The 17542-nt window shown below is 47.7% G+C and overlaps 1 protein-coding gene across 1 annotated transcript; it reads left to right on the top strand.

Moving 5' to 3' along the window:
* The first annotated feature begins 9818 nt into the window (after positions 1 to 9818).
* LOC131572782 (tubulin alpha-3 chain-like) lies at positions 9819 to 17315 on the top strand. Its single transcript, XM_058826129.1, has 4 exons — positions 9819 to 9846; positions 13386 to 13629; positions 15387 to 15535; positions 16313 to 17315. The coding sequence occupies exons 1-4, from the start codon at positions 9844 to 9846 to the stop codon at positions 17294 to 17296; spliced, it is 1380 nt and encodes a 459-aa protein (XP_058682112.1). The 5' UTR covers positions 9819 to 9843; the 3' UTR covers positions 17297 to 17315.
* Positions 17316 to 17542: the final 227 nt, after the last annotated feature.

Here is a 17542-nt window from a genome sequence, read left to right on the forward strand (position 1 = left end):
TCCCACATCCTAATAATAAAAAAAAAAAAAAAATCCAGGAATTATTTCCAGAGCTGCTCACACCTGGAGGAAAACATCAGGTACCAGAGAGGTAAAATCAGGATTTTGTTCCATTTTACAGGATTTTAATAAATCCTGGCACTCAAAATGTAGGGAAAGAGAAAAATGACCTGAAAATGTTTTACTGAACAGGAAAATAAAACCAGCACAAAAATTCCAGCCAAATCCACTCAATTTTATGGATAATTTCTTCCCAGTTAAAGGAATATTGTGGAATTCTTGCCCAAGGAACATGGGACACAAGATGGATTCAAATATTTAAAAATTCTTATTTTTTTTTCTTTTTATAATCAATTATTCCACTCAGATTTATGGATAATTTCTTCCCAGCTAAAGGAATATTGTGGAATTCTTGCCCAAGGAACATGGGACACAAGATGGGTTCAAATATTTAAAAATTCTTATTTTTTTAAATTTTTGTAATGAATGATTCCACTCAATTTTATGGATAATTTCTTCCCAGTTAAAGGAATATTGTGGAATTCTTACCCAAGGAACAAAGGACACAAGTGGGGTTTTAGCCCCTAGAAATTATTATTTGATTTTTCTATTTTTTTAATAAATCATTCCACTCAATTTTAGGGATAATTTCTTCCCAGCCATGTTCCAGTTGCTGGAATATTGTGGAATTCTTGTGCCAAGAAGGAACAAAGGATACAAGTGGGGTTTAAACACTTAAAAACTCTTATTTGACCTTTTTTTTAAAAAAAATAAATAAATTTATGATTCCCAAAGTATCAATAGTATTTTTCAATAATTTCAGGCTAAAATATGGATTCATAATTTGGGATACTTTGGTCTCCTGGGAATTGGTTGGAGCCTCTGGAAGAACAACTGCTTGCAGTGATTCCTCACACTCCACAAGTGCTTTTTGGGGAAAAAAAAAACAAAACAAAAAACCACAGAAAATTGGAAACTTTGGACATTTTCTGCAAATTTGAAGCTTCCAATTATTCTCAGCTGCAGCATTTTAATCGCCACCTTCTACAGGAGAGGAAAACTCTGGAGTTTGGGTGAACTTTGATGTGATAATGGCAAGGAAAAGGGGTTGTTTGTACTATGGTGAGGCTCTCAGCAGCCCTGGAAAATCTGCTGGAAAAGAGCTTTAATCCCAGCCAAGATCAAGAGCAAACAAACATTCCAAACATAATTAAGGAGAAGAAAGGCAAGAAAAGCATCAGCATCAAAAGCACTTGGCCCTGGCAGTGGTGTTGGGTCAGTGGCCAACAAACAACAGCTTTTAATGGGATAAATGTGGCAAGGGAATAAATCAAAGCAAATTGAATTTATTGCAGCTTGTGCAGGTGATCAGGGATGATTTTTAAGACTCTGACTCTTGAGATGCCTCATTAAAGCCCCAATTTGAATGAACAACAAATTCCTTGCTGCTGCTCCAGAAATAAAATTGTCCCTGACAAAATTCCTGCATGGAATGGATGGGTTTGGTTTCACATTAAACTTCACGAGTTGACACCAACAAATTCTGCTTTTCTCCCTTCTTTGTGCCTGCAAAGTGAATCCAGCAATGCCGCAGGAAAGGTGGAAGGGTAAATTTGACTTTTTTAAAAAATCAAAGCAACTCCCCAGTGAGGCTGAAGGGTTTGGGGACCCCACCTTGGGCAGCAGCTCAAGGGTGAGAAATTGGGAATAAACCCAACCCAAAGCTCTGAGTTCTTCTCCTGCTCCTTTGGCAGCCTCGGGGTTATCCCAGAAGGAGCTGCCTGGCCTGGCTCTCTCAGCCCTGAGCATCTTTTTCACCTTCCATCCTCTTGTGACCTTCATAAAAACGCTTTTCATCCAAAATCAGCCAATTAATTGGGATTAATCTCCTTGGAGTTGATGTTTCTGGGTGTTAAAGAGAACTGCTGGCTCTGGAGAGAGATAAAAATCAACTTTCCAAGCTCCAGGCTTCCCCCAGCTGGAAGGAGCTGCTCCAGAGCCATTCTCCAGGAAAAATGAATTCTCCAGGAAAAAGTGGCTGGGGCAGGAGAGAGGACTCAGCTTTATTTCCATGGGTTCCCTCAGAAAGCTTCACCTGGATTCACCTCCAGATTAGAGAAACTGGGAAGCTGGGAGCAAGATTAGAGAGCAAACAAACAAATCTCAAGATAAATGGTGTTTTATCTGTCCCAGATAAAAGCTTTTGTCTTTTTTTTTTGTTATCTCCTTGCAGCTAGAGTTGAGGGTGGGGGAAAGATTCAGAGAAAAACACTCAGCCACTTGTTGTGCTGCTAGATTCCAGGGAAAATTCTGGAAAAAGAGGGAACATCTCCTTGGGAAAATAATTTTTTATTTTTCCTTCTCTGGGCACACCCTGCAGCTTCCTCTGCAATTATCTCTCGCTTTTAAGCCTGATGCAAGAGCAGGTGCATAGCCAGGGGGGAAAAATGAATAAAAAAAAGATAAATAGAAAATGAGAAGATGTGAAAAGCACCCTCAGCTCAAACATTCCCTGTTCATAACTGGGTGAAGTCACCGTCTCCAGCACCGTCTCCTCCCTTTTTAGACACCACAAACAAGAGGCTGCTACAAATTCCCAGTGCCTTCCCCGCCTCCCTCTCTTTTGGGAGCACCAGGAATCCTCCAGCAGCACCACAGGAGTGCAATTTGATGCTTTAAAAATACCCCACTGAAACAGCAGATTCCAGAGCGCTGGGGAATGCTGCAGCCCCGAGAATTGGAGGCTAATAAAGGGAATTACCTCGCCCTCCAACACTGCTGGGTGGATTTAGGGAATCCAGAGGCTCCCCGAGCTCTGGTTGTGCCTGCACTGAGATTTCAACAACCTCAGGCTGCCCAAATCCAGGGTCAGGAGACAAAAACTCCTTCATGGATGTGGCAAAGGAGCAGGGACTGAGGTCACTTGCTGTGCATTTATTGAATGTATTTATGGTTTATCAGGGACTTTAAGTTTGCTTAAATCCCAGTCAGACACTTCAACATAAAACACAGATTTTGCACATTTGGCTGAAGTTTAAAATCCAACTGCTTCCAGATTTTTGTATTTTTTTAAATTCAAACAAACAAACAAACAACCCCTCTGTCACTCTGTCCTAGTTTGCCACTGCCCCAACAGCTGCAAGGATTAAAGAATTTAAATTCTGTTATTGGTTGGGGAAGCAAACAGCTCAAATGATGCCAGTTGGGATTTGGGAGATCCCATCTGGATACTGGGAACAGCTCTGGGTTTCCCAGTACAAGGAACAGCAACTGGAGCAAAAAGATGCCCAGGATTAATAAAGGGACTGAGAGCAGGGGGCTTGGCCTGGGACAGGTAAAAAAGGGTTCAGGGAAGGTAAAAAAAGGGATTCAGAGAAGGTAAAAAAGGGATTCTTCAGGGAAAGGTGAAAAAAAGGGATTCAAGTGCTGTCTACACAATCTAAAAAGGAGATAAAACCTGAAAAAGACCCTTCCACATGCACAAGCTTCAGCATGGAAAATTTCCAGGGAATACAAGGAAAATTCTCCCCCAGTGAGTGGGATCAAGCAGTGAGAGGTAAGGAAATCCCTGTCCTTGGAGGATTTTAGAGCTCACCCAGCCCATGCCAAGCTGACCTAGATTTGAAGTTGTGCTGGAGATCTCCCAGTTACATTTTTCATTATTCCAAACAAGCCTCAAGCAGCAGCATCTTGAGCTGCTCTGCATCACCAGAGCTGAGTTGGCATCACCCTGAGTGTCCAGCTGTATCTGCATTAATTCCTGTCTTGTTTGATCCCAATTTGCTTGGCCTCTCCCACACAAACGAGCCTCACCCAGGAATGCTCCACCATCCCAAACCACCAAAGCCTTCAATTAGGCTCTGCTTTTCAAGGTGTGCTAACTAGGGAGCTCCAGTTTGATTTTTCAAGAGCACATGGCTATGAAAACATTTATTTTTCAAAGCCTATTAAACCCTTCAGCCTCCCCAGAACTCAATGCTTGCAAAACCCCAAGCTCATCAATGTTTACTTTGCTTTTATCGCCTAATTAAGAACATCCACTCCAGCCCCTGGGGAATTTTTCCAGGTTTCAAAACACGGGGCTGCTCCACTCACCTTCCTCGTTCTCATTTCCATGGAAAAATGAAGCTGGAGGAAAAGCAGGAGCATCTCTCGCCCCTCCAAGCCAAGCTGGGATGCAAAATTTGATCCCTGATCATATCCAGGAATAAATTTCCGTCCAAACACAGCATTTGCGGGTAGAAACTCCCTGTGCTGAGGTAACTAAAGCCACTTTTGTCAGATAGGTTTCCACATCACCTACACGCTTGGAAAAGTCATTTCCTAACCTTGAGGGCAACAGAAAACCCAAACAAACCTCTGCTGATCTGTAAAATCTGTTTAAATCCTAAACATTTTGGGTAACGTTTTGGGGTCAACACAAATAAAAGGAACTGAATTCAAGGTAAATTATTTCATAAGCTTCTTTCAGGGTGTTACCTTGGGAAAAATCTCTCAAGTTCCATATCTCAAAGTGACAGTAACAGATATCTCACACAGGGGTTTAAAAAAATCAGAATAAAGGCGGAGCTGGTGCTGAGGTGGATTTTATGCCCAGGAGAGGGAGATGATCCAGAGCCTGGCACAGGGTGCCCAGAGGAGCCGTGGCTGCTCCTGGGATCCCTGGAAATGTCCAAGGCCAGGCTGCGGCAGCCGGGGACAGCGGGAAATGTCACTGCCCATGGCACTGGATGATCCTAAAGGATCATTCCAACCCTTTAAAGTTCCGTGAAAGGAGCAGCTACAAACCCCCTCCTCATCAGAGGACAGGCAGGCAAAGCTTTTACAGCCTGAGGAAAGCAGCGTCCGTCTCATGAGGCAGAAAGGTAAAGGATTCTCCCACAGCCCGAAGGAGAGGAATTCCCTTGAGGAGATGGAAAGGGAAGGAATTTCCTTGGAAAACCCCCTCATAGCCGGCCGGGAGTTCCCTTCACGAGGCACTAAGGAAGCGAAAGGGACCCTCCCTCACACAGGAGAGCGGCGGGATCTCCTCTGAGGACACACAAGCCCCGCGGGTCACCCTCAGCCCCTCACGAGGGGAACGCGGGGGGATCGCGACTCCTACCGGCTGCAGGAGGCGGCCACACCGGGGGTGCCGCTCGCCGGGGGCGAACCGCTGGCCCTGCCCCGTCGCCGCCCAGGGGGTTTCTGACCCAGGGGCTCTGCCTCCATGGGGATGGGGACCGGGGCTGGAAGTGGAAGCGGCGGCAGCGACGCCTCAGCCCGGGGAGAAATGGCGGCAGCGGCGGCGGTTTGAAAATGGCGGCGGTGGCGGCGGTGGCCAATCAGGAGCCGCGGGGGCGTGGCCAGAGGGCGGCGCGGGCTGTGAGGGACGCGGAGGGCGCAGCGCCCCCTGGCGGAGCGCGCTGTGGGAACGCGCGGGGAAACTGAGGCACAGGGAGGGCGTCTCCCTCAGCATCTTGATATTCCAGGGAATTCTTGAGGCTGGAAGAGACCTCGGAGACCATCGAGTCCAACCTATGGCCGAGCACCGCTTTGTCACTGAGCGCCACGTCCAGATATTCCTTAAACATCTCCAGGGATGGTGAGAGGACTGCCCTGAGCAGCCCCTTCCGATGTTTAATCCCCTTTTCCATGAAGGAATTTTCTCGGTATCCACCCAGAGATATCCCTCTCCTCCTGTCCCTGTTCCCTGGGAGCAGAGCCCGAATCCTTGGCTGTCCTCTCCTGGCAGGGAGTTGTGCAGAGCCAGAAATTCCCCCTGATCCCTCTTTTCTCCAGGCTCAGCCCTTTCCCAGCTCCCTCAGCTTTTCCTTCTTCTCCAGCCCCTTCCCAGCTCCATTCCCTGGATTCCCTGGACACTCCCCAGCCCCTCAAGGTCCTTCCCAAGCTGAGGAGCTCAGAAATGACCCCAAGATTCCCGGTGGCCTCCTGCCCACATCTGGGGATGCCCAGCCGCTCTCACCAGAATTCCCAGGGCCTTTCCCAACTTTCCAGCCCCTCTATCCCAGCCTGGAACATTCCATGGTGTGGTCAAAGAGTAGAACCTTGGTCTTGTTGAAATTCCGATCCATCCGTTCCCACTTCCATCTGGGATCGCTGGGAGGGAATGGCTGGAGCTGTGTCAGGTGGGGTTAGGCTGGATTTTAGGAAAAGGTTTATCCTGAGAAGGGGATCAACAGCTTCTCCCAGTCCAAAAGAGGTAGAAAAATCAGCAAAAGTTTGGAGGAGAAACAGCTCCTTCCTAAAAAAAAAAAAAAGGAAAAATTACACTTTAGAAATCAGCTCAAATCCCAAAAATTTACCTCAGTCATCTCTCTATTTGACAGAGCTGGGAAAAAGGAGCTGCTTAGGCCAGACGGAGCAGCAAATTCCCAAATCCTGCCTGGAAAAGCCGTCAGTTCCTCCCATCCCACAGCAGGATCAAGTGGTGCTTCCAGCAAGACTCCAGGTGAAGTTTTGGATACTCTCAGGTGAGGGAATTATCTGGAAAATCCATCCCACTTGGCTGAGGTTTGGATTTTCCTCCATTTCAGCTTTTTCCCTGTGAAGGGATGAGGAGGGGATGGGGTTTGTCCCCTCATGGGGTGACAGCTCCAAACATCCCTATAACATGGGGTGATTTTTCCCTGCTTATAAAGTGGGAATATCTCCTCTGGAATGTGAATCTGCCTTTGGATCAGACAGATTTGGCAAAAAAAAAATCTATTTTTAACAGCTGTGATGCCCCTGGAACAGCCTTTTACACTCGGTCAGGTTCATCAGCTCAACTTCTGGGCAGCACTTGGATGAAATTCTTTGAAAGTCATGAAATTCTGTTTGAAACCCATTTAAAAAACCCCAACATGTGCACAAATCAGGAAAAAATCAGCAAAAAATTGGCAAAAAAAACCAGAAAAAATTTGGTCAAAATCAGCAAAGTATCAGCAAAAAATCAGCAAAAAAAACCAGGAAAAAAATTAGGAAAAAACCTCGGCAAAAATCAGTGCAAAAATCAGCAAAAAATGAGGAAAAAATTGGCCAAAAATCATCAAAACCTGGCAAAATATTGGGGAAAAATCAGTGCAAAAATCAGAAAAAAAAATCAGCAAACATCAGCAAAAATCAGCAAAAAATTGGCAAAAAAACCCAGTGCAAAAATCAACAAAAATTCATAAAAATATCAGCCAAAAATCATCAAAAATGAGGAAAAACCAGCAAAATATCAGGAAAAAATTGCTGCAAAATTCAGCAGAAAAAGCAAAAATCAGCAGAAATATTGGCAAAAAAAATCAGCAAAATGCAGCAAAATACTGGGAGGAAATCAGTGCAAAAATCAGAAAAAAAAAATCAGCAAACATCAACAAAAATCAGCAAAAAATTGGCAAAAAACAAGTGCAAAAATCAGAAAAAAAAAAATCAGAAAAATCAGCAAAACCCAGCAAAATATTGGGAAAAAATCAGCAAAAAATCAGCAAAAATATCAGCAAAATCAGGAAAAATCAGCAAATAATTGGCAAAAAAACCCAGTGCAAAAATCAGAAAAAAAAAATAAAAATCAGGAAAATCAGCAGAGAATCAGTAAAAATCAGAAAACCCAGCAAAATATTGGAAAAAAGCGGCAAAAAATCAGCAAAAACAAATCAGAAAAAAACCCAGCAAAACCCAGCAAAATATTGGGAAAAAACCAGCAAAAAATCAGCAAAAAAAAATCAAAATCAGCAAAAAATTGGCAAAAAACCAGTGCATAAATGAGTAAAAAAAAAAAAAATCAGAAAAATCAGCAAAAAATCAGAAAAACCCAGCAAAATATTGGGGAAAAAAATCAGCAAAAAATTCAGCAAAAGGATCAGCAAAAGAAACGAATTTCCAAAGGATTGGTTGGATCAAAAAGTGGATTTCCCTTGGGAAATGGAGATGGAAAAATGGGATCAGGCTGAAGTAGAGGTGGAAGATCCCTGGGATTGTTCTGGCACAGAATTCACTCGAAAAACCAACAAATGCCTTGGTGGGGGGAACAGAGGGTGTGGAAAATTCACAGAATTTCCACCAAAAAAAAAAAAAATTGGAATAATGAGAGGCTGGAAGGTGATTTTAGGGAAATTCACCCATGAAACTGAGCAGATTTTAACAGGTGAACAATTAAATCTGGAATTAGAGAGTTTGGAAGTGCCTAAATCCAAATTTTTTCAGCTCAACCAACCAGGCCAACACAGGGAAAAATCCCTGGAGTGAAGGGAATTTTTTCCTCCTTCAATTTTTTCCTCCAAACCAAACAAGAATCCCAAAAAATGACCATTAAATTAAATATTTTCATCTTCCCAGGGCCGAAATCTTTTGATTTTGAAGCAAATTGAAGTGGCCAAGCAGCACCTCCTGAGTTTCTCAGCTCCTGGTGAGTCTGGGCCTGCCCAAAATCCACCTCTGTGGGAAGAGGGAGGAGGGATTTGGGATATTTGGGATGGAGGAGTGGGAAGGAGGCAGCAGCTGTGAGCTCTGGCTATAAAAAGTCCTCTGGGGAGGGGGTGGTCTCGGCTTGATTCCGTTCTAAATCCAGCCTGGAGCTGAAATCCCAGGAAGTTTCTCTCTGCCACCACCAATTCCCTCTTTTCCTTCCCATTTCCCCCCCAAAAAACCCCAAAATTTTGGGTTTGGGGTTGCCCAAAAAGACATTATTTAGTGATGAAAGCACTGAAATTCCTCATTTTATCCAGGAAAGTTGAAATCCAAGCAGGTTCTCTTTGCCACCTCCAGCTCCAGCAATTCCCTCTTTTCCTTCTCATTTCCCATGGAAAAAAAAAAAAACAACAAAATTTTGGATTTGGTGTTGCCCAAAAGGTGATTTAGTGAATAAACCACTAAAATCAGGAAAGGTTTGGGATACATCCAAGGATAAAAATTCCCCAAATCTTCACATTCCTCCTCCAAACTCTCTCCGAATTCCTCTTCACAAGGATCAAATCCCATCCTCCCACATTCCCTGCTCCAAATCCAACCAAATCCCTGGATTTGCTCTGGTTTACTGGTGTGGGTTTTATACTGGGAAGCCCAAACCGGACCCAGGAAGAAAAGAAGATCCCAAAAATGCTGAACAGAGGGAAAAATTCCTTATCCCGATCCCATTTGGGATATCCTTGTCTCCCCCAATCCTGGAGAACCTGCCGGGATTGTGGACCCATCAAGGAAAATTTGGGAATTTTTAATGGGAGATGAAGAGGGAAAGAAGGGAATTAGGAAAAAAAGTCTGGAAAATCCCACGGGAATGGGGTCAAAATTGCTTCCCAATCCTCAGCAGGAGGGAAAAAATGAATCCTTAAGGAATCCAGAGGAGCTGAGCCTCCACCTGAGCATCCCAGAGGTGCAAATCCCAGCAGATTCCCATGAAATCGTGGATAAAATGGTGGGGGAAAGACCAAAATCGCAGGATTTTGTCTAAAAATTAACAAAATTAAGAATATCAGCTGCAGTACCGTGAAAAATGATAAAGGCGGATTATTCCCGCTGGATAAAGTGAATTATGTGGGAACACACAAAACTTTTCCAGCTTTTCCTCCTTTCTTTTAATTCTTTTTAACCAACCCCACACTTAAAAAAAAAAAATCAACTTTTATCCCCCTTTAAAATAATTTTAAAAAAGCAAAAAAAACTCCCATTACGCCGCCTTTAATCGGGGAAATCCTGCAAGCTGGGCGGGATTAGATCCCGATTTTTTTTTTTTTTTTTGGGATGGAAGGAAAAGGAGCTCTGCTCCTTTAAGCTTGGAGAAACTTTAAATTCAGGTGGAGTCAGGATTTCCTGGGCTATAAAGTTGCAGGGAGAGGCAGAGGCAGCAGCTGCTTTGCTCAGATCTTACTCAGCCTCACCATGGTAAGAGCGTTAAGTTTCCAATATTTCCCACTTTTTTTTTTTATTATTATTTTAAATTTTTTTTAAAATTTTATTTTATTTTTTTCCCCCCCCCCTCCCAAATTTTCAGAGCTCAAAAATTCCCTCTTTTCCTCCCTCTTTTCCTCCCGGGGATTTGAATTTCCAGCAGCTCGGTTGGAATCGCTCGTTACCTTCTGGGTTATTGATTCGGGGTTTGCTCCTTATAAGGGAAAAATGAGGGATGTGCTTGGAATTCTTGGAGTGGCCTCTTGGGGCTTTTCCCTTCGGAGTTTGCAGCTCCTGAGGTGGGGTCTGGAGACTTGGAAAGTTCTTGAAAAGTTGGGATTTTAATTTTTTTAAACTTTTTTTTTTTTTTTTTGCTCTGTGTGTGTGTAGGACCATATTTTTCCTCAACTCCCAATTCATAAATTATGGATAAAAATTGAATTTTTTGATCCCTTTCCCCCAAATTTTCACCTTCCCGATGTGCTGCAACGAGCACAACCTTTAGGGATGTAATTTTTTTTTTTTTCCATAGGAATGAGCTGCCATGTTGCCTTTGTCTGCTCTAAACCCTTGGGATTAGAAATTAAATGGATAAAAAAATCCCCCTTTCCCATGGAGTTTTTTTTTTTCTCCATGGAATTCCCTGCTCCAGAATGTTTGCAGCTGGAAAACTGAATTAAAAAAAAAAAAAAAAAAAAAAAAAAAATCTGAAATCCTGATTATTCCTCAAACTTTTTGGGAAAGAGGATCCCAACTGGCACTTTTTTTTTTTTTTTTTAATTTTTTTTTTTTTTTGGTGGATGCAAAGGAGCAACTTGGAAAAATCCGGTTGCAAATGGGAGAAAACTTCAAAGCGGCTCCCAGGGATTTGGCTTTGAACTTTTCCCTTTAATCTGCGGATTTCTGGTCTGGCCTGGCTAGAAAAGTGTTAAATATTTACGTGGTGGGATATTTCCCAGTGGGAAAAATCAGCTGGACAACAATAGGCTGCCTATAGCCAGAGTCTGGAAAAGGCATTTCTGCTGGATGCAAATATTGGGAAGATCCCAAAAAAACCCCCAAAACCTCTGGAATATTTTAGAGGAGGGGAAAACCTCTGATAAACCGCTGCGATTTTTCCCTTCCAGCAGCTCCTGGTTTTTACATTTCGTTTTTGCTTGCCTTTGTTCTCGCTCCCTGAGCGAGGTTCCAGCGAATTCCAGCGCTCCCGGTGCAGCAGGTGCTGGCAGCGGGGATTTGGGAGCGGAGCAGCTGTCCCGGGAAGCGCTGGGAAGCTCGGGGAGCCGGGATGGGGAATGATTGGAACCACACTGCCGAGAGGGCTGGGCTGGCATTGCCCGCATAGCGACTCGGCAGCTGGGCCAGAGGGAGCGGATCCCGGTGATCCCTGATCCCGGTGATCCCTGATCCCGGTAATCCCTGATCCCAGCAGCAGGGAATCCCAGTAATCCCTGATCCCGACAGTCCCTGATCCCAGCAGCAGGGAATCCCAGTAATCCCTGATCCCGACAGTCCCTGATCCCAGCAGGAGGGAATCCTGGTAATCCCTGATCCTGGTAATCCCTGACTCCAGTAATCCCTGATTCTGGTAATCCCTGATCCCAGCAGGAATGGGATCCCGACAGTCCCTGATGCCAGCAGGAGCGGATCCCAGCCATCCCTGATCCCAGCAATCCCTGATCCTGGCAGGAGGGGATCCCGATGGTCCTTCATTCTGACAATCCCTGATCCCAGCAGGAATAGGATCCTGACAATCCCTGATCCCAGCAGGAATGGGATCCCAGCAGCTCCTTATCCTGACAATCCTTGATCCCAACAATCCCTGATCCCAGCAACTTCTTATCCCACCAATTCCCTGATCCCAATAATCCCTGGTCCCAACGGCTCCCAATCCCAACAATCCCTGATCCCAGCAGCTCCTGATCCCGACAATCCCTGATCCCAGCTGCTCCTAATCCCAACAATCCCTGATCCCAGCAGCTACCGATCCTGAGAATCCCTGATCCCAGCAGCTCCTGATCCCGACAATCCCCGATCCCAGCAGCTCCTGATCCTGACAATCCCTGTTCCCAGCAGCTCCTGATCCTGAGAATCCCTGATCCCAGCAGCTCCCCATCCCAACAATCCCTGATCCCAGCAGCCTCCCCACCCCGCAGAGCTGGGGCTCGGCCCCGCCAGGGATTTGGGGCTGTTTCGGCAGCTCTGGGTCGGTGTCCCGGTGTCCCAGGAACGATCCCGTCCTGGTGGCCTCTGGAGCTGCTTGAGGGATGGGAAAATCGGCCCATCCGTGCTTGGGGAATGAGATGGAGAAGTTTCATGGGATCATTTCCCTGCCACGAGCGGTTGGTGCCCTGGGATGTCCAGCTGGAATCTTCTGGAGACTCCTGGGCACTTTGGGTGCTCGTGGGCTTCCCTGGAAATTTGGGATCCGCTGTTCCCACCGCCCCTCTCTAAGCCGGGCTTATCTGTGGAGACCTGGCTTGGTGAGGCGGGACGTGAGCCCAACTTCCCATGGATGTCCCAGATAATGGGATCAGCTGCATTGTCCTTTCCAGGTGGGATCAGCTGCCTTTCCCAGGGATCCCTTGGGAAGCAGCTCTGCCCTGTGCCAGGCACGGCAATAATTGGGATTCTGGGCTCGGGATCCGGGCCAGGAGGCTCTGCCTTGGCTTTGATCTTGGCGTGGTGGAAGCAGCAGGTGCCAATTCCCCAGGGAAGCGCCACCAGCAAAAATGCCCCAGGAACCTCCAGGAGACGCCGGTCCCTGCGGAGCTTCCCTGGAATCCCAGGCTGCTGGAGATGACCTGGATAAATCCGGGCTTGGAGCCGCTCCTGGGACTCAGCCTGGCCTTGCTCTGCCATGGGGTGATCCCTGTTTTCTCCGGCCTCTTTCCTGCTGGGACTCCAGCTTGGCTCAGGTTTTCCAAGCTTGGCTTCTCCCTGAGCTTTTTTTTCCGGGATCAAGAGCCTGGAGCCGCTGGGATGTCCCGTTGGGATTGGAGCTGCCCCAGCTTGGAGCCAGCAGCTCCTTCCTTCCTCCTTCCCTGCCCTGGGAGAGCCTTTCCCAGGAATGCTGTGTCCAGCACAGCAGATCCCGGGTTGATCCCGGGTTGATCCCAGGTTGATCCCGGCTCCAGCTCCCACAATGGGCGGATGCCGCCTGTTTCCCTCATCATCCCCAGGATGGCTCCAGGGAGAGCCATGGGGGCTGGAACTCCTGATCCTGATCCACAGGATGTGTCAAGTTCCCTGTTTCCCTTTTCCAGAGGGAGTGATTTCCATCTGGAATCCCAATCCCCAGGATGTGTAAAATTCCCTGTTTCCCTTTTCCAGAGGGAGGGAGTGATTTCCATCTGGAATCCCAATCCCCAGGATGTGTAAAATTCCCTGTTTCCCTTTTCCAGAGGGAGTGAGTGCATTTCCAGCTGGAATTCCAATCGTGTAAAATCCCATTTCCCTTTTCCAGAGGGAGTGATTCCCAGCTGGAATCCCAATCCCCAGGATGTGTAAAATTCCCTGTTTCCCTTTTCCAGAGGGAGTGCATTTCCATCCACATCGGGCAGGCCGGAGTGCAGATGGGCAATGCCTGCTGGGAGCTCTACTGCCTGGAGCACGGCATCCAGGCCGACGGGACCATTCCCGGCTCCAAGCAGGTGAAATCCATGGATCCCAACTCCGAGCAGGTGGATTCCTCCTTCGAGACCTTCTTCTGTGAGACAGCTTCTGGCAAACACGTGCCCCGGGCGGTGTTCATAGACCTGGAGCCCACTGTCATTGGTAAAACCCAGATTTTGCCCCTGAGCCGTCTTTATCCCTAATTCCCGACCCGTTTTCCGCGGGATCCCGTTGCTCCTGCTCCTCTGCTGTGGTTAAACGCCCCCAGCCATCGGAAGCAGGCGGAATTCACGCTTCCAAAGGGACCTGGAGTGGCCAAACGCGGGGTTGTCGTTGAGTTGTTCCCTCCTTTTGGCACCTCCAGCGGGTGGAAAACGATCCAGGTTTGCCGGCCGTGGTGGTCCCGGCCTGAATTCCACCCTCCATGGGCAGATGTGGCACATCTGGTTCGGATGCTGCCCACAGAGAGGGGTGCCAGACATCCCGTGGCGTTCCTTGTGGGCCACCTTGACCTTGGAGATCTTTCCAACCTGATGGATTCCAAGATTCCCATTTCCCTCAGGGATCTCCAGGTGTTTGTGGGACCTGCCTGTCCTGGATGTCCATCTTGATCTTGGAGATCTTTTCCAACCTGATGGATTCCAAGATTCCCAATTCCCTCAGGGATCTCCAGGTGTTTGTGGGACCTGCCTGTCCTGGATGTCCATCTTGATCTTGGAGATCTTTTCCAACCTGATGGATTCCAAGATTCCCAATTCCCTCAGGGATCTCCAGGTGTTTGTGGGACCTGCCTGTCCTGGTGGGCCACCTTGACCTTGGAGATCTTTCCAACCTGATGGATTCCCAAAGATTTCCTCTTCCCCTTCCATCTGCCTCAGGAATCTCCGGGTGTTTGTGGGACCTGCATGTCCTGGTGGGCCACCTTGACCTTGGAGATCTTTTCCAACCTGGTGGATTCCCAAAGATTCCCACTTCCCCTTCCAGCTCCCTCAGGGATCTCTGGGTGTTTCAATTTGAGGTGTCTTCCTAGAAAATAACAATTTATTTTTTTTTTGGAGGTGACTCCAAATCCAACCACCTGCTCCTGCCTTCCGGGCTTCTCCTCCTATCTTTCCATCTGGGATGTGACTCATTAGCTCTAATTAAAGGATTGCAGACTCTTGTTTGGGTTCTGCTTCATTTTCAGACACCTCATTGAGGTGTAAAGTGGAGAACTTGATGAGCGAGCCAGGAGATGACGGAATGTGTCAACTTCCCTGTTTCCCTTTTCCAGAGGGAGCGATTCCCATCTGGAATCCCAATCCCCAGGATGTGTAAAATTCCCTGTTTCCCTTTTCCAGAGGGAGCACATTTCCAGCTGGAATCCCAATCCCCAGGATGTGTAAAATTCCCTGTTTCCCTTTTCCAGAGGGAGTGCATTTCCAGCTGGAATCCTGATCCCTAGGATGTGTAAAATTCCCTGTTTCCCTTTTCCAGAGGGAGTGATTTCCAGCTGGAATCCTGATCCCTAGGATGTGTAAAATTCCCTGTTTCCCTTTTCCAGAGGGAGTGTTGGGATGGAGTGGATTTAAAAACCCTCTGGAGCGGGATCAGGTGGAAATGTCAGCACTGGAGGGGATTTGTCCCTGTCCCTTCCGTGCTGGAGAGGATAAAGAAGCTTCCAGACTTCTCCTCCAAGCTGCCTGTGGTAACCAATCCCACAAAAAACTCTGGAACTGTGCTGTCCTAACTCATTAAACCAGATTAATTTAGGATTCCAGGACAGGTGCAGGGTGAAGATGCACTTCTGGTAGGACCTCACCTACGGGAATTTATCCCTCCCCCTCCCGTCATTCCCACAACCCTTTCCTAACCGTGCCGTGCCATTCCATGGATTTTTCACCCTTCCTTGGGGTGTTTTGTTCTCCCTGATTTCTCAGATGAGATCAGGACCGGGACCTACCACGGGCTCTTCCACCCGGAGCAGCTCATCAGCGGCAAGGAGGACGCCGCCAACAACTACGCCCGCGGCCACTACACCATCGGCAAGGAGATCATCGACACCGTGCTCAGCAGGATCCGGAAAATGGTGAGGGGAAAACCCTTTGGGTTCAAACGACGCCGTTTTGGGTGTTTGGGAGTTTGGGGTAGACAAAAAAGACAAAAAGTCTTAAATGAGAAGCTGTGTTTTGGTGAGGTCCAAGGGTTGTTGCTGCTGTTGGGATCTGGGGATTGGGAGAACCCCTGGATTTGTGTGTTTGTCCTAAAAGGAGAGGATTGATGTTAAAACTGGGCTTAAGGTGCTTGGGGAGTGCTCCAAGCAGAAGTTTGTGCTGTATTACTTGGGATAATTATTCCAGTCTTTAAATGGATAAATATCCATTATTGAGATCTCTTTAAATGGATAAATATCCATTCTTGGGATATCTTTAAATGGATAAATATCCATTATTGTGATGGTTATTCCAGTCTTTAAAAGGATAAATATCCATTATTGGGATATCTTTAAATGGATAAATATCCATTATTGGGATATCTTTAAATGGATAAATATCCATTATTGGGATAGTTATCCCAGTTCTTACAGGGATAAATATCCAATATTCTTGGGATAGTTGTTCCAGTCCTTAAATGGATAAATACCTAATATTCTTGGGATATAATAATTATATTCCAGTCCTTAAAGGGATAAATATCTGTTTTCTTGGGATAATTATCCCAGACCTTACAAGGATAAATATCCATTATTGGGATGGTTATCCCAGTATTCTTGGGATAGTTATCCCAGTCCTTACAGGGATCAATATCTAATATTCTTGGGATGGTTTTCCGGTCCTTGGGATAAATATCCGGTGTTTTGCTGCAGGCTGACCAGTGCAGTGGCCTCCAAGGCTTCCTGGTCTTCCACAGCTTCGGAGGAGGCACCGGCTCCGGCTTCACCTCACTCCTCATGGAGCGGCTCTCCGTGGAGTACAGCAAGAAATCCAAGCTGGAATTCTCGGTCTACCCGGCCCCGCAGGTGTCCACGGCCGTGGTGGAGCCCTACAACTCCATCCTGACCACGCACACCACGCTGGAGCACTCGGACTGCTCCTTCATGGTGGACAACGAGGCCATCTACGACATCTGCCACCGCAACCTGGACATCGAGCGGCCCACCTACACCAACCTGAACCGCCTGATCGGGCAGATCGTGTCCTCGGTCACCGCCTCGCTGCGCTTCAACGGCGCCCTCAACGTGGACCTCATCGAGTTCCAGACCAACCTGGTGCCCTACCCGCGCATCCACTTCCCGCTCACCACCTACGCGCCCATCGTCTCGGCCGAGAAGGCCTACCACGAGCAGCTCTCCGTGCCGGAGATCACCAACGCCTGCTTCGAGTTCTCCAACCAGATGGTCAAGTGCGACCCTCGCCGCGGCAAGTACATGGCGTGCTGCCTGCTCTACCGCGGCGACGTCGTCCCCAAGGACGTCAACGCCGCCATCGCCGCCATCAAGACGCGCCGCTCCATCCAGTTCGTGGATTGGTGCCCCACCGGTTTCAAGGTGGGCATCAACTACCAGCCGCCCACCGTGGTGCCCGGCGGCGACCTGGCCAAGGTGCAGCGCGCCGTCTGCATGCTGAGCAACACCACGGCCATCGCCGAGGCCTGGGCCCGCCTGGACCACAAGTTCGACCTGATGTACGCCAAGCGCGCCTTCGTGCACTGGTACGTGGGGGAGGGCATGGAGGAGGGCGAGTTCTCCGAGGCCAGGGAGGACCTGGCGGCTCTGGAGAAGGATTACGAGGAGGTCGGAAGGGACTCGGGGGACGGAGAGGAGGAGGAGGGCGATGAGGATGAGTATTGACAAACTGCGGCCTGGTCTCCACCTGGGCTGGAATCCAAACTTCTGTCCCGACTTCCTGAGGGCCTGGAGGGTTCCGAAGGACCGGCCCAGACCTCGATGCCGTGTTTGATGTATGAAACCTCCCCTGCTTGCGTAGTTTGGGCTCGCAGAGCTGCTCTGTGGCCTGGGTGTCTTGAGCTTTATCCCGCTGCTGTTCCCTGCTGAGTCAGGCCTGACATCCCGCCTAGCCGGGAGATCCCGGCTCCT

Source organism: Poecile atricapillus, chromosome Z (genome assembly GCF_030490865.1).
Source record: "Poecile atricapillus isolate bPoeAtr1 chromosome Z, bPoeAtr1.hap1, whole genome shotgun sequence".
In the NCBI taxonomy this organism is placed as follows: domain Eukaryota; kingdom Metazoa; phylum Chordata; class Aves; order Passeriformes; family Paridae; genus Poecile; species Poecile atricapillus.